The sequence below is a fragment of the Pygoscelis adeliae genome, unplaced genomic scaffold, assembly GCF_000699105.1.
Source record: "Pygoscelis adeliae isolate BGI_AS28 unplaced genomic scaffold, ASM69910v1 Scaffold300, whole genome shotgun sequence".
In the NCBI taxonomy this organism is placed as follows: Eukaryota; Metazoa; Chordata; class Aves; order Sphenisciformes; family Spheniscidae; genus Pygoscelis; species Pygoscelis adeliae.
The window spans coordinates 1,874,424-1,891,955 of NW_008824004.1; the positions used below are offsets into that span (position 1 = coordinate 1,874,424).

Consider the following 17,532-nt stretch of genomic DNA (forward strand, 5'->3'; position numbering starts at 1 on the left):
AATATTTCTCTGAAAAATGGCAGCAATCAAAAAGCACTGTGGTAAAATACTATGGTAAGATGGTCTCATATATCAAATATTGATCCAGCTCCTGTAAATGTGACGTTTGTGGAAGTCAATTTTCCCATTAATCCTACATTCATGCTTTAATAGAACTACCCCATATTTTATTCTCATTTTCATTCTCGCTGCAATAGCAAAATATTTTCAACTCAAAAATCAGACTTGCCTTTAAATGTAAGAGGATTCTAAAAGCATGTCCTGAAATATTTCACTCATCTTCTCTCTGTCCTCCTTTCCTCCCTTCCAAAATACTACTGAAATGCTATTAAAAAAAGTTATATCCTAGAACTCATCTTCCCTCCTGTTAAGCTGCATTCTGCTTGCAAATAGGAATGATTGGTGCAGCAGTTAAAAATACCAAATTTATGAAGCTTTATGTCCTCTCCCATTTTGTTTCTCCTTGTTCTTTCACCTTAGAGAAACAATTTTATTTCTAGAGAAGCCTGATACGTACACAGAGCACTAGAGAGCAGAGTCTTCTGTAAAAAAAGATTTACAATAAAGTACCTATTTATTGCACAGTTTCATTTGGCACTGATCATAACTAGACAAATGGCAAAACAAACCAGTTACATTTAGGTCAGCCTCATCACTCAAGATGTGCACAACCTTTCTCTGAAAGCGGCCAGTGGCATGTTCTTCTTTTTGAGTTTTGAAAACATCATCTGAAAATGGTAAGCGGGGGGCAGGTTAGATGACAGGAAGTTTTACACCTTATTAAAGTGCCTTCTCATCAGAGCCACAAAATTCAGATATGCACTAAATACCTGACTGTACCACACTTACCACTGAAGTTACACTACAGCAAAAGGATTCACAAATGAACACGTGCTATGGCTGTACAGCAGACTCATAGCAGGCCCAGATTTAGATCAAAATTCAGCATAGTAATAAGAATTTTTCACATGGGGTAAAAACGTGAAGTTCCTTTTGATAGGAATTAGGCAACACAGTCACAGCTGAAAGCTGCTGCATTATAGTTTTGATTCTTGTAGTCCTCACTCATAAGCTAATAGGGCAGTAGCACAGAGAATCATAGAAAATCGCAAGTTGGAAGGCCTCTGGAGGTCACACAATCAAACCTCCTGCCAATTTCAGAAGTCAACTTCAAAGCTAGGTCTGGCTGCTAAGGACCTTATCCACTTCAGTTTTTAATACCTCTAGAGATGGAAATACAACAGCCTCTTTGGGCAGCCCACTCCAGTGCTCAGCTACACTTGCTGTGTAGAATTGTTGCCCTTACACCCAATTCTGCTGCTGCAGCTTGCTCCCACTGCCTCTTTTCCTTTCACAAAGCACCTCTGAGAAGAGCCTGGCTCCATCTTCTCTAATAACAACCCACCAGGTAGACAGCGACAGCATTTGGAAGCCCCTGGAGCCTCCTCTCCCCTCCAAATTAAATGAAGCCAGCTCCCTCCACCTCTACTCCTGTGTCATGTGCTCCAGCCCCCAAGCACTGCACTCTCCCCAGTCCCTCAGTATCTCTCAAACTGGGGGCCTGAAACCAACCACAGTATTCTAGACATGACCTCATGAGTGCTAAGCAGACAGGAACAATCACTTCTCCCTATCTGATGGCTACGATCTTGCTCACACAGCCTGTACCAATGCATTGGGTTATTCCTTCTCAGGTGCAAGAATTTGCTTTGGGATCTTTTTGTTGTTTTTTAAAAACTTGTTGGGGTTCCTGTCAGCCTATGCCTCCCACTTGAGGCCCCAATGAATGGGAATGTATTGACTGTTCCCCCACAATCTGATACCATTCACAAACCTGCTGAAGGTGCGCTCTGTCCCACTGTTTGGATTCATAGCAATGCTAAATGGTACCAGTCTCAGTCCCAATCCTTGAGGAACACCAATGGTCCAGCCAGTTTTCTTCCCACCTTTTCGCTCATCTATCCTGTCCATATTTCCACAATTTGACTATCAGAGACTGTGTCAAATGTCTTTCTAAAGTCAAGATCAGGGAACAATATTGCTTTCCCTTCACCCAAAGAGACAGTAACAACTTGCTCACCGAAAGCAATCAGGTTGGGGACCCTTCTTAAAATCCATGCTGGCTCTTCACAATCGCCTTCTTGTTCTTTTATGCTTGGAAATAGCTTACTAAACTAAACTGTTGCCTGGGGACTTACTAAAACATTTCCTTTAAGGACTGAGGACACATGGGTTCTTGGGGAAAAAAGACTTAGTGAGCTCCTAAATCTCACTATCAAGAGGTCTTCCCAATACTTTACCTACAAGTTTCTCCTTGAAATTCTGCCCATTCCGCTCAGCTCCATCTCCAATCACAACCAGATTCTGCATCTGTGGCAGTCCCTTGTCTTCATGAATCAGCTTACCCTACCCTCAGGAAGATGATGGGATTTCTCAGGATCTCATCTCTCTCTAGTTTATCAAAACAGGAAAATATCCCTCCAATATTCCACTCTTTTTTTTTTTTAACCAGATCCCTCCAAAAGTCCAAAGGGAATCAATCCATAACATGCTAACAGTTAACAACTGACATCTTGCCTACACGCCAAAGCCTCTATCTGTCTTCGTATGTCACTGACAAACTGCATACAAAGGTGCAATTTGATACCAACGGAGAATTAAATTCCATTATAGTTATTATATTTCCAAGTCGAATTTCATTTGTTGTCCATATTTCTAATTTTCATGTCTTTTGACTTACTGGACAGTCATTTCCAGCCTTCATCTACCTCATTTTTTAAAGCCATTAAATACTTTCTCCCTTCAGCCTTCCATTGCTTCTGTAGTTGCTATGATTATTCTGTAATAAATGCCAGTAACAAATCAATTTTCATCTCCCAAGACTTCCAGATGCCTATCATTTCAAGTATTCTCCCACCAGTTTTCAGCTTTCCAACTTTTAATCCATATCCAAAAAGAAATTATGTCAATCTCATTCATTTTAAATGATCATTGACTTACGTGCATTCTTAGCCTATTCATGTTTCTCCAAATGATAAGGTTTTCTTGTCCTTTCAGTCACAAAACACCATCATGCTATCTTGTTGCACTTTAAGCTCTGTAAGTCTTCATTAGCTGTACCTTAACCCTGTTCCGCTTACCATACACCCAAGCCATGTTTCATCCCATCCCTCCACATACACTGTCTCATGAAATCACAGTGGATGCTAGTTCTTCTACACAGTCATTTTCAACACTGTGTTTGGAGGTGGGGTGGTTACCATTTACACTTCTCGGTTGTTTTCTTAAAAGGTAAATCTGAAACTCATCAGATGCTTATCATTAGATATTATTTACTAAATTTCCTGTTTCAAAATAGCCTTTTTTTTCACCAGTGCACTTTTAGCCTCATTGTATTTCAGTAGATAAGAGCCACTATATCCAAGGTTGCCTTTAATTCTGGCCTCCTCCCTTCTATAAGGCTTTATGGTATATCTAGATATAATTAGAACGTCCCTTGTACTACTAGAACAATATCGAGCAGTCCAGACTTAACCTTCTCATCTATAAAAAGAAACTGTCTGCATAATTTAGCAATGCTTTTGATGACAGAGGCACTGCTTCATTTTCCAACCAACAACTAGCTTAATATAGTAGCCTCCTTCAGGACACGCTTCCAAAATTAACTTTTGTTCTCACTTCTACTGTCCAATAAATATGTACTGCGTCACTGCTGTAATGCCTCCTCTTCATCCACACTTGATTACCTGTATTTCATACCTGAATGTGATCAAGTGCCAATGATTTATTTTCTAAATCAACTTGAAGTCATGTAAACATTAGAAAACTCATCTTTGTTGAATTCATTGGAACCATGATTAACCTACCCATTTCTCAAAGCCTTTCACACTTTTTTTTGCCCCACCGCCTTCACAATTTTTCAAAATTTCACAGGAACAGAGCCTTCACTGCTACTCTCAAAATTCAACATAATGTAAATGTCCTCTGGAATGCAATCACCAGTGTCACAGCAAAAGAGGATTTTGGCTGACCCCAGCATTCATTGTGCTTTTAACTTCCTGTGGTTTTATAAATTGAACACTAGCCATAAAAAAAAAAAGAAATGGCAGAAAATGAGATAATTACATTTTAAGTTATGTATTCATAAAAAAGAAGCACAAGATACACATTTCTGATGCATCATGTCTCTTCACAGCTGAGGAAGTCAGGAACTCACCCAAGTTACCATGTAGTCTTCAAGTGAAGAGTCATGTTGGATAAGGTTTGATATTTCAAGTATTTTATATGAAGGGGGCTGATTATTTATTTATTTATTTTTAAACAGGGTTCTTCTCAAGAAGTTATCACAAAAGAAATCAGAAAATACTCTGTCAGCTACTAGCTATGTTCCTCAGTCTGTCCTCCAGTAGATGAATGCTCCAGTCCCTGAATGCTAGCAATGTTTCAAAAATACCATGGTCAAGCTCCACAAGTAGGATACATATTTCAAGGTAATCACTTACCTGTCTGCCAGAGACGCACTACTCTGTCACTTCTGTCAGAGAAGTTAGAGAAAGCTTCCCAATTTTCTACTTCATTTTCATAAGTAACATTGCAGTTCTGGTCTCTCAGAAGAGATCTATCGATTTGTACCTTACCATGATTTTTTAAATTCCCAATAAAAATCTAAATTCATTCTTGTCTGAGCTAGTTGGATATACCCAATAGAAGACATTCTTTATGGAACAATCACATATTAGCAAGAACACAGAGCAGATGACAGCCCCTACAAAACATTTTTCTGGTCATTCACTTTGAGTGTCAAAATGTTACAAAAGAGTTATGAAACAAAGCTGCTAACAGTAAAGCAAAACTTATTATGCATTGTCCTGACAACACAATGCTAAGTGTACACATTTTGCCCTGGTACGCCACTAATTTCAGTGTAAAAGAATCAAATAGCAATACTAGTGAAAAGTTACATCTGGCAAAACTCACCTTGGTACGAAGGAATTAGTGAATGAAAAAGCAGCAAAAGAAGAAATATCCTAAACCTTGGATTTCCTGTTTTTCAGCAATGCTGTAATATGTCAAACTGTTTAGTTTTGTTTCTGCTTTTAAGAAATTTGCAAATGAAGACTATGAATGCTGAGCATTACTATTACACAAAGCTGCTAATAGGAGGAACAATTATGACTTTCCCCAGTACAGTTCAATAATAAAGCCTTGTTTATTCTTTTATAAACAGTGCAGTTTAAAACAAACACTAACTTCAAGAATTTGTCTTGAATATTTCATTGGCTTTTTTTTTTTTTTAAAAAGCACTCTTGGCACTCTTATGCTTCAGAGGACACTTAACATGAAACATTTAGACGCTAGTTCATGAAGCAACTACCCTGTCCACAATGCAATAATTCATATACTCTATACTAAATAACTTCTCTTTGGCAGAACTGAACTATATTAGTGTATCCGTAAAGTTCACAAGACATGTACAAACTTGTGAAATTCTGAAGACAGAATTATATAGAGCACTACAAGAAATCCTTCCTGACGGGCTGTCATAGTTGTTTTTAATTTGTAATTTCCATACCATTTTCTCATCTAAGTATTAACATTTCCATCACCAGACTCCCATATATCATTGCCTTACATTGACACCTGCTGGAAGTGACTGGGATTGTAAACCATTCCTTTTTCCCCTCAATCAGTGTCTGATTTAACTCTACAGGCAGACCAACAATTCCGCTTTCAGTAAACTAAGCACAAACATCTGAAAAAAAATAAGCTGCATGACTTTTTAAACAAACAGAAAAACATACAACGTGTAATTTTAAGCTACACAAAAATTCCCAAGGCTATCACTGCATGCATTCTCAATCAGAAAATGTATTTTAACAACAGCCTTTGAGAAGATTTTTTACTACCCCTTGGGTAGATTTAAACTCAACAAATTAAGTATCCAGCCATTTACTAGGCTCTCAGGTTAATCAGCAAATAATTATTACTGCAAGAGTCACTGAATAGTTCTTGTTTCACAAACATTGTTACAAACAAGCTTATACACAAAAATGTGACTAAATAGGTTTTAAAGGTCTTTTAATTTCCTAGTGCTTACGAAAAGACAATTAAAAACAATGACTTTAATGAAAAAAGATTTGCCTTATTCACAAAAGCTAACAGGGCTGTTTAATGATAGAATTGATAAAGACAAGAATAACAGGCATGTTTGTTAAAATAGCTTGTATGTACACAAACTACTGTCTATCATTCTTCATAATGAAGATGCACCTCTTAGTACAGCTTTGTAAACAGAAGCACACTGAAACACCAATTTGAAAACAACGTGATTTTCCCCATATGCCAGAACTACTTCTCCAAGCTTCACTGTTATGAACCAGATACCACATTATACCATTTTCTTACTTCCAAACTCTACTATAGAGGTGGGATCTCTTTCTTCATGTCATTTTTTAATTTTTCATAATAGAAAACACATTTCAGATTGAAGCAAGTATGATGAGTTACGGTGGCTTTGCTTTATGATCAGAACAAGGCATGGTCATGCACGTTGGTTTTCACACACCTTGTATGCAAAACTCAGGCACAGTTTCGCCAAAAAACATAGGCAGTTTTAAAGTATCAGAAGCAGCAAGAATAAAAAAACAAGCCCAAATGCAGCCAAATAGAATTTCTATAAGGTTATGTTAGTACACAACTGAAGGCCTCTCCAATTTTATATTTTTCCAAAGTTACGAAGCAGGATCCTTATATCAAAGTCCAATAATAAACCACAGTATGACCATTCCACACAGGCACCAACACCACAGCATTATTAACTTGTGGACTTTACAGACCAGTTGGAAATTTTATTTTTTTTATTTTAGTCTGTCTGGTGAGTGATCAACCTACTTAAAAAAATTATTTTTACTAGGTAGCTTACATCATTACCACAGTATTAAACTTCTGAACTACTGAACCTGTGCAAAAAGAAAAAGTAAACACAGTCTTGGTGGAAGCAGAAACAGTCAGCAAAAGAGGTAACAGCAAAAATACCCATATGAGTGGTAGCCTATGTCAACAAGCTTTTCCTCCAACTTTTCCTTATTTTTTTATCTCTGAAAGAACTCTAATACAGGCAGGTGAAGTCAAAATTTCGTGGCTGTGTATTAGTGTGCTGAACTCATTCCTAATTAAAAGTTTCATAAAGCTCAAAAGCAAAAACACTGGGCATGGAAGAACACAGTTATTCTACGTAATGGGTACCCAGGAGTTAAAGTACTGCATTTACCAAGAATTAACCAACTCCTCTGGAAAAGGAGATGTGGTAGTATTTTATACAAGATCACTGGACATTAACAGTTTCCTTCCGGACACTTAAATGGTAGGCAAGAGAGCACTTTTAAAAAAAAAAGTGTATCATTGACAAGCACAGGGTTTTTTTTTTTTTTGTATTATATTCTTTAACAAAACACACACATGAAAGCATGGCAGGCTTTAAAAAACACACTAGATTGTCAAAAGTATCTAGGCTTTCATCCCCTTCTTACTTTCTTTTCTTTTTATCTCGGAAAGACAACAGAGTTAGCATTAGACACTCAAGATTTAGGGCTTACATTTCTTACCTTACAAAGCTTCTGGTAACGGGGAGAAGAAACTGCCATCCTCTGTAAACGATGCAACAACACCACAACTTTCTGCAAAGATGTTCTCACCACAGCCATCATTTTAAGTTTGCCACACTTCTGAAGACACCTCAGAATTTGCATTATAAATGAAGAGCAACTATCATTTCCTCCTGGTCACTGGACAATGATTTGCCAGCTTTCTGAGCATGCTCTCTTCCAGGACTGCTTTTGCGAGCCACAGGCTTTATACGTTTCAAAGGCAAAGGAGGTTGATACAGCATAAGTTTCTCTCCCAAAATAACCCCACAAAACAAATGCAAAAAAATAACAGCTTTCACAGATTCTTCTAACCAGTACTGCTCAGCTGTGCTTCTGCAGAGGGTAAATGAAGTTGTTGAGCAGCTGAGCACCTGCCACCATTCAGGAGTGCACTAAATAGCCAGGAAAGGTTATTAATTTAAGCCTGAAAGCTGCAGGAACAAAAAAGGAATTCCTTCGGGAAGACGGCTCCAGTGTATCACAACAGTTGTTCTCCCCTAGTAGCTGCTTTCTATCGGCAGACTGAGCATTTGCTCCCTCACTCTGGGAAAGGATGCTCTCGCTCTCAGACTAAACACAGCTCTGGCAGAGCTGTAGAGTGAGTGAATAACAGACTGTTACAAATCTTGAGAGAGGAGCAGAGGGATACCTGCCCTAATTATATCAGCCATACATTAAAGGCTAATAAATCACACAGGCGATTTTCAAAACTAGATTACCCAATACAAAAGGAAAAACCACAGGGGGTAAACCTCTCTGCTATGAAAACTCTCTTAAAGCTAATTTAGACAAAGGGATCTCAAAGGATTCTCACTTGCGCCAGAAAGTAGGAATGTTTTTCAGGAGCCATTTCCAATTAAAATCTTTTCCTGAATGACTTATTAGGACAAGAAAGAATAGGGTTTTGACAAATTAAAAGCATGCAGTTGCGCCATCACCCCTTTTTCTAGCCATCTTTGAATCCAAAGAGCTAACATCATTTTGATGTTTTGCCCATGACAAAGCAGAATTATTTAAGCCATCTAAGGATGGCAGTAGGACATTCAAGAGCAAGGAAGCGTTCTGCTACCAGCGAGGCACTCCCAATGCAATACAGCTATTTCTTATTACTTCCAAAGGCGCCATGACAAATCTACTTAAACCTGTAACAGAGGGGCTGCTGTAGCAAAGGTTCAGGGAGGCCGTTATCAACACAGTAAGTGGTAGATACCAGTACAAGTAATCATATTATTTAATGTGCATAGTTCCACATGAACAGGTACATACCCATTTCAAGCACATCAATCAGCACAGTATGGAGGCACCAACTACAGGTAGCACAACAAGTTCATATGATCCTAGATAATGCATAGCTTAGGTGCCAGTGCATTATACACTGGTTTGCCTCTTCTCAGGCACTTTCCACCTGAGGGGATGAATGCAAGGTTCAGGTTCTTCATACAGAACATTTAAAAACTCTTCCCATCCAATTCTGCTAATACAACCTTTTCATCCTTATTTTTAGAACTGAATCAATTTTTCTACCAGTGCTCAGGCAAGCCCCTTTCACCTGTACTCTATTTTGTTCCTAATCTGTCCAGCACCGATGACAACATCATTTTGAGGAAACAGAGCCTTCATTCCACTCTGGATCTAGAAATCTTACCACCTGTATTCTCCACCTTGCCAGACTCACCTTCTTTCCTCATCTCCACCACTCATTTGAACCATTCCCCCGTACTCCATTGCTCCTGTCTTATAGTTACACTTTGCTCCCACCACAAGTCTGTTCCTTTAACCTACCAGCTCTAGCCTACCATCATTAGCTGATGTGCTGTTACTGAACATCTTTCGAGGAAACCTATGAAGCAGCACAAGTCCAAAAACACTGAGGCATTCAGAAATACCTGTGCAAGAGTTCAAATCTCTTTCATGTAAGATAGAACCCACGGTCGACACCTGCCACCTTCTTGCAGTTCTGCTTTTTTCCTTCCCAGCTAATAACACAAGTTTGAATCAAGTAGTGAGACAAACAGCCCACCACTAGTCATGTTGATTTTAATTTACAATAAAACAAGACTTTCAAATTATTTTGAACACCTTTACATCTGTAGGCACAGGACTTCACACACATGACCCGGCATTACTTCTCATTATTTCCTAGCTCATTGTCTGAATCTTGCTTCAAATTAGGTTTTAGCCTCTTTCAGGTGGCTGCTAAACATTTTGCAACACAGACTGGACTGTTTTGGCACTAACCTGAACGGAAAGTCTTCTGCAACATTTAGATACTGAGAGAATGAATTAAAAAAGACTGATGCTATAATTGTGAATTTCCTCTTTTTCAAAAAGAAATTGTTACCGCACTCAATGTTTGCATTATTTGCATAGTACTGTTGCTAGCCTCAGATGTCAAAATGGAAGGCAAAACAAGGCTTCAACAGTGCCCAGATCACTGATTCCACTGCAGAGTGGCTTGAGACGCAGCCAAACAAATTAACCCCAAAATGTAATGGGGGATAGTCCTCCCATGCACACGCAGATGCCAGCTTAACAGATGATCCTATTTTGAAAATGCATGACGTATAACAACAAAAAATTCATCATGTTTTGTCTATGTTCAGCACATATTTCACCTAGAATTTATCACACCTTAAACTCATAGTAAAGTTTTACTCAATGCACAGGCCTTAGGAGCAGAGGCATCTTCACACAGAGCGGAGAAAGTCACAAGCCCTACATTCTTCTTATAACCATTTAGAAGAAATACTTCTTCACATATTCAACAGAGCACAAAGAGAACGTTATTTTATACCATTCAACAGGGGAAGAACAGGAAATTATCTTTGTTTAATCAGATACTAAGCTTAAGAACTTGCAAGGGAGTGGGCTTGATTTTTTTAAGGTACAGCGAGATGTTAGAGCTTCATCTTGTTTTCAAAAATTCATTTCAACAAATATTTGAAAACAGAAACATTGGTTTTGGAGTGTTTGCTAGTGTCACAATATGAATGTCTTCAGTTATATTTAAAGTGAGATTGAAAGATGGTAGGGGAAAAAGTTCATTTCAGAAGCCATTACGCTATGACAGTCTTTGACATGCTCTACTTCCTTTGGTAGTTGAAAAAAGCTCACAATATTATGTAAAGTCATGGCTAAGTTAAGTGATTATGCTTCACGTGCACAGCGTGTAGAAGCATACAGTCACAGAAAAAGATGGAGGATATCAGGTAACGGGATGCTGAACAAGTGGAGGCCGTGCCCAAGCACCTACGTCTGCCTTCTCAATGGTTACAAGCCAGGACAACGGGCATAGTCAAGAGCTGGTTATAGATCTTCTCCACACAGCAGGCAGTCTTGCCCAGCAGTTCGGCCCTCACACATCACAACTCTGGCAATTTTAACCAGACTGCAACACAATGAAGGAGGGCGAACAATCTTCCATGAGCAAGGTGCTTCACAGCTGCATAGAGCCAACAAGCAAATTGTGAAATATCAGCTTTATCTTGGTGTGACTGACTACACAGAATGCAAGGTAATGCAGAAACAAGTCTATTTACACACAGCATTGCCTCATACTGTTAGTTTCCTGTGGACCCATTTTAGCTCTTCCACCTCCATTACACTAGTTTGGGGGGTTTTTGCCAATAGAAAGTATAGTATTGACTTCCAGGTATTGCCATTACAGACTAGTCTCAGCATTTCACAAAGAGCCACATCTCTACAAATGAGTTACCTGACTGACCAGAATCATATAAACATTGGTGAGTGACATGTCATCTTCAACAGACACAGGCTTCCACAATATATTGTTCTCTTCCTTACGATTACAGTGAGCAGCTTGCTATCGGCTACTTTAAACTGTCTTGTTTCATTTAAATTCAATGTAGATATGTTCAGATTAACAGCACTACTGAAAGCAGCACTTTTTTTTCCATTATAAGCTGTTCAAACTCCATGAACTTAGACCACAGACGACACTATTCCAAACCCAGAGTGCAGGATTTAATAACTGATCGAGCCACCCAGTTCTGTGCACATCAAAATAACTGTGCTAAATAAGGCAATCTAATTGAAGGAAAAAATGTATTAAAACATTCAGGAGAAAGATGACACATGAACAGCGTTCACATCAGGTAAACAGGACAAAGGAAATTCATATATCATAGAAACATAAAATCCTTTTAGCCAGTAAAGTTGAACCTTTTGCTGCCACAGACCTAAAGATATTAATTTTTAAAAGAGCTGTCAGGTCTCCACACCCTTTCCTCCTGTTTTCCCTCAATACACTGTATCCTGAACGCAGACTGAACCCAGCTCCTCTCTCTCCCTCCTACCTCCCCAAAGGAGGTGTATGAGATATGCAAAGGCAGGAACAGCCAGACGATGTGGTACTCAGCTAGTCCGTGCTTCTTAGACAGGGAGAAGGGATCTCCCTTCTAGGTTTTAGACCTAGCTAGGGTGTCCATATATTAAAAAGTGTATGTGGTGTCAGTTAGTCTCCTGCTCAGTTATTTGTCAGGTTTCCAGTCTGTACAGGAAGGAAGGCCTGCTGGGGAGCTGCTGGGCAGCAGGAGAAGTGATCCAAGCATGACAACTTCTTGGATTGCTGGAAAAGCAAGACAAAGGCGGCAGGCAGGGATAGGAGACAGTGCAGTCCGGGAAGCTTTACTTGGAGGGAAGTAGATTAAATTGTTTGGCTGGACAATCACACAACATGACTTGGTTTAATCAAGTATACACTTCCTTGAATACAGTCACCCTCCAAGGACATTTAAGAGCCCTCAGTGCCACAGATGTCCACAAAATATGTATTTCAAACCTTAGGAAGAAAAATCTGCTTCCTTCACACACCTGACGTCTAAAATACTGTTTTTTAAACACCTTCCAATAGGCTGCAGGTTTCCCCACTCCAGATAGCTTTCCTTTATAACATTTGCCATTGAGAAAAAGCATGAATAGTTTCTCACCTGCATTTGCTTTCTGAGTTCCCTTATGCAGGCACTATCCTGAGCAGTGTTCTCACGCTGGGATGCATCTGCTAGAACATTAACTGTTGTCTCTGCCTCTTGAAGCCACTTGAGGAAGCTCTCCAGATCCTTGTGTGAGGCCTGTACTGTCTTCAGCTCTGTCTCCAAGAAATTCTGCCTATCAACAGCTCTGAAAACAAGACAAGTGTCAGAATACTTCCCCCATAACATACAGCATTACATACATCATAATGAAACCACTAAAAGGAAATCTGAAAGTTATCTCTGTTAAGAAACTATACAACTGTCACAGCTTGTTTTATCATTATTTATATCACTGTTTCTCTGGTTATTATATCTATAGCTACCCAGAGATGTTCTGAACTGGTTATATATGTCACAGCCCTTTTTAAAAAGGCATGTGGAAGAAACAAAGTTATTAATTAAAAACCTAGCTTTTCCTTTTTGAGTATTACCATCACGGACTTATGCTACCCCAAATGGTAGAAGTGTTATTCCCATGTGTGAAAAGTGTGAATGCTTTTCCTCATCAACAAAAATCATATGGAGTAGAAGCACTGAGGGTTTGGGGGATTTTTTTCTTCCTCTTTTACAGTGAGCAAAAACATTTCCCTAAATTTTAAGAGTTAAAGTGCTGAGGGATGAAAAGTCAAATGCCAGGTTCTCTCTGCTAAAAGACAGGACTTCTGACACTGTCACTCAAACAGAATAATACACTGCCATCATAACAGTCAAGCCATGCTCAACATACTTAAATCTAAAAAAAGACTGGTAGAATATAGTCCAAATTTTCAATCAATCCAAAAGATCTCTGGTTGGTACAAACACAAAAGTTTTTGTTTGTAAGAGGATTTTTCAAGATGCAAGGAACTCATTTAAAACCTTTGGATTATATCGTTGGTAAGCAACTTCAAAAGATTTCCTAGAAGAAAGATCACATTCTACTTCTGCGTAACAGAACTGTTTCCTTGTCATTGAAATGAAACTGAGATGGGAAACTGTTATAATCAGCAATTTTAAGAGCTCTGATTAACAACGTTAATTAAAGCATGCCAAGCTAAATTCCATCCATTTAAGGCTGTTATTCTGCAGTATCCCTTTTCCAAAATCAAGACAAAAGAAACAAGCTGTCCCACACCAGCATACTGTACAGAAATCCCTAACAGGGCTACTATCTAGAACACTGCTGCTAAATAAGTAGGAAGTTCAATTTTATTTTCACATCAAGCACTAACCATATTGTAAGATTTCAGGGGTAAAGTGATGTTTAATTTCAAGTAAGATAAGGCCAAAACACTCAGCATTTGATATTTTCACATGAATTGAACACGTTTCTCCAGGCAGGCCCAAACTTGTGTCTAATGCCTCCTCCTATTCTACTTAGTCTTTCTTTCTTCCTTGCCATGCTGTGGCAATAGTACTGCTCAGCAGTATTAGGGAATCACTGTGTTTAGAATCATGAATTTCAAAAGTAGTTAAAATATTCTTTTTAGAAAAGAAGTTGCAGGTGTTCAGTACCATTCAGGATGATGTTTCAAAGCAGGTATTCTGGTTTACTAGCACATCAGAACAGATGCAAGGAAAAGCTGTTTTCCTTCAAGGTCAGTAAGAAAATCTCATGCAACCCCAATTCTGCCAGGCTTACATTCCTAAGTATTAGCATAATCAACTGAATCTGGAGACTACTTGCAAAAAGATAGTGTTGCAACCCCCACTTTAGGAGCTTAGGTCTTATGTCACTTGTTAATAATTGCTTTATCCAAAATAAGACTGTGTGAATCATTCCCAACTTCATGCTTGCCCAAGTTTTGGCTACTGGTAAATGACAAGCAGGGCAAGAAGCCTTCATTCTTGCTTCTCACTTGAAGCTCTGGAATGCTTCACCCACTCTTGAGAAACAATAATAAATAGCACGCTAGGGATGACAAATGGTTTGATAGATACTGCCTAGAAAAGGTAACAAGCACCAGCTCAAAAATTAGAGCACAACAAGGAACTGTGAAAAATGTAAAGTAAAAGCAGTTATGAGCCCTGACTTCAAAACCCTCTCCCTCTGCAGGGATTTTCTTCCCTAGCAGGAGGTTAAGGCCAAAGGTGGAAGAACAGGAGTGACAACAGGAAGAACAGACTGGTAATAAAGCTGACCTTCAAAGAAAAAGAAAAGCCCCAAAGGATGAAACACTGTAAGTGACCCAGATCTCTAAGTCTAAGTACTGATGTACTAGATGGGAATTGAGACAACCTGAACTTTGTAGCTAATAACATTCATTGAAGAATGTCGTCTTCAGCCTAAAGTTCTAATTTCTCAAACTTTCTGCTTGGTTGAAATTGAAGGAAAGAATGAAATCCTATTACAGTCCCATCGCTGTCGTGATATTTGAATTAAAGCTGAAAATCATTCTTTTCACTAAATACATATTCCAGCAGCATAAACCAACAGATTTACAACTAATGTTCTAAGATTACATGGGTGCTTTGAAAGAGGACCTGCACAGCAGTAATGAGCAACACTTTTACAGAGCAGACACAACTACTTTCATTTCCTTCCAGTAAAGGCCACAAATGTAAAATAGAAAATGATGGAGAATTCTGTACTGCAGATTAATGACTACCCCATGCGGTAGAAAGATGACTCGGATTTTCAAAGAATTCTAATACAGTTAGAACAGCCTCAAAAGACAGAGGGTCCTTCCAGGATGTAAGAATTAAATGTAAGGCGAACCTGGAGAATCCTTTACAAATGCAGCTAACTTCACTTAACACAGTGATAGTGGAGAAGGTCTAAGCAGATTCTGTTAGCAAAGACACATTTCAAGAAAAAGAAAATTGTAACTCTACTATTTAAGTTTTCATGGCACTGTTTCAGGTTTCTGTTCCACCTAATTATTTTTTCAGATTTAAACTAAAAATATGCAATGCATACAAATGTGTGATCAAAAGAAAGTCATAAAATAACATCCGAGACAGTACAGACAGCAACTATAATCCATTACTGAGGCAGCAAAACCACACAGAATTACTACAGTTTCACCCTAAAGTATAAAAATAGAACATAAATAGCCACTGGGCAGAGTATCCAATTTACACAATGTCAAACTGAGGAGCTTCAATCTCTTAATGCCAACAGTTTTAAAATAAGCTCCTTCAACTTTACATACCATGGCTACAGTCTTCCTGATAACATTCTTGTGCTATTCAGGACTGTGATTCTCCCAGGTGATGTTACTAAGGACCCCTTCCACAACCTCCAAGCATGGAAACAAACTGGTATTGTAAAGCATTATGCTATAGATACAGATCTGTGCTTATAGAAGCCATAGGGCCACATGTGTGCTCCATGTACAACCCCTGCATGTCCCAAGATCTGCCACATGAAGCAAGCCTTGTCACTCAAGGTTCACTAGTATTTCTATTTATTGCATTTAGAGCAAGTATAAAAACCTTCATTCCCTTGAAAAGGTGCTTTCACTGCACATTCTCCCCTTTTAATTCTACTCTGCTGCTCCATGGGGTTACATTGAGCAGCTCCATGCTCTGGCTACCCATCAGCTCTGAGAGTTCTCCTTTACATTCTGTCCCTAGTTAAAAAACAAAGCAGATACTCATCTTTGAAAGGCTGCAGACTGCAAAACAGTAGCCCCAGTGATAATTGAGGAGCTTCAGTTATACATAACAGAATGCTTGTTATTCCAGACTTTAAGCAGATTCAAAAATAATTAGAGGCTTGCAGGCAGGAGCTCTTCTTTCTGGTCACCTGCTCTGAGTGGTGGGCAGTTTTATGCCAGTTCTAGCCAAAACACTGCAAAGTTTGAATGCGAATGAGACTACTACAGAGCTGTAGTCTACTGTTACTGCTAATCCAACAAGGAGCTGTTTCCCCTCACCCTCTAAATGGCATCTTCATCCCCAGATATCATCATGACATTCAAATGAAGTTAATGGCATTTTTTGAAAAATTGTTAGTTTGCATTGAGGAAAGAAAGGACTATCTGATGCTGCAACTATAGTTGCTGCAGTCCCTAATCTTAATGCAAATGAATGGTCAGGAAGGGCCATTTCAGGAGATGACCTCATCACTATGACATAGTTCAGAAAATGTAAAAGTAAAAAGCCAAGGAAGTTTTGTCACATGCCAAAGCTTTTCCCACAATCTACTAGAAGTTTTCTAAAGAACCATGAAAATAATTTGTCCGCATTACATAGAATAATTATGAAATGTTTTACTCATTTGACAAATCCTATCTTGTGTCTCAAAACACTTAGAGATTAATAAATTTTTATTCTCTCTTAAGCGATCACATGGAATAAGCCATACAAAGTTTTGCCTATTTTGTACCTCATCCCTCAGTGGACATAACCAGGAAACCAGCTGCCACATCAAAAGCACAAAGTGACAGACGTGCCATTTTCCTCCAAATCTACTCTGCTTCCTTCATTACCTTCTTCTTGCCACTGAAGTTCTCCTCCTCTCACTCCCCAGGATACATCATCAACTTCAGAGGCTTTATTACCTAGGATTTTTATTCCCCTAACTTGACACCTCCTTACAAAAGCAGTTGCCCTTTTTACATGCACATATATGCACACATACATACACAGACGTCGGTTGTCATCCCCCCCCACTCCCATACACACAGGATCAATTTTCTCTTCTGTCCCTCCAACCACATAGCATATCGTCCTTTAAGCTGCAGACACTGAGTTAGACGCTATTCTAAATGTTAATTGTCTATCGAGTACTAAAAAGAATTTCTGCAGAGATTAGATTACTTTGCAGGAAAAAATATTATGCTGTCCTGGTTTCGGCAGGGATAGAGTTAGTTTCCTTCCTAGTAGCTGGTACAGTGCTGTGGTTTGGATTTAGGGTGAGAACAATGTTGATAACACACCGATGTTTTAGTTGTTGCTAAGCAGTG

General features: G+C 38.8%; 1 protein-coding gene across 1 annotated transcript in view; it reads right to left on the reverse strand.

Annotated features, from left to right (window-relative positions):
* Positions 1 to 17,532, reverse strand: part of UTRN (utrophin) — a 377,019-nt gene that overhangs the window by 184,744 nt on the left and 174,743 nt on the right. The window contains 1 exon segment of the mRNA XM_009325465.1: positions 12,596 to 12,785. Coding sequence (XP_009323740.1) covers positions 12,596 to 12,785 — 190 coding nt within the window.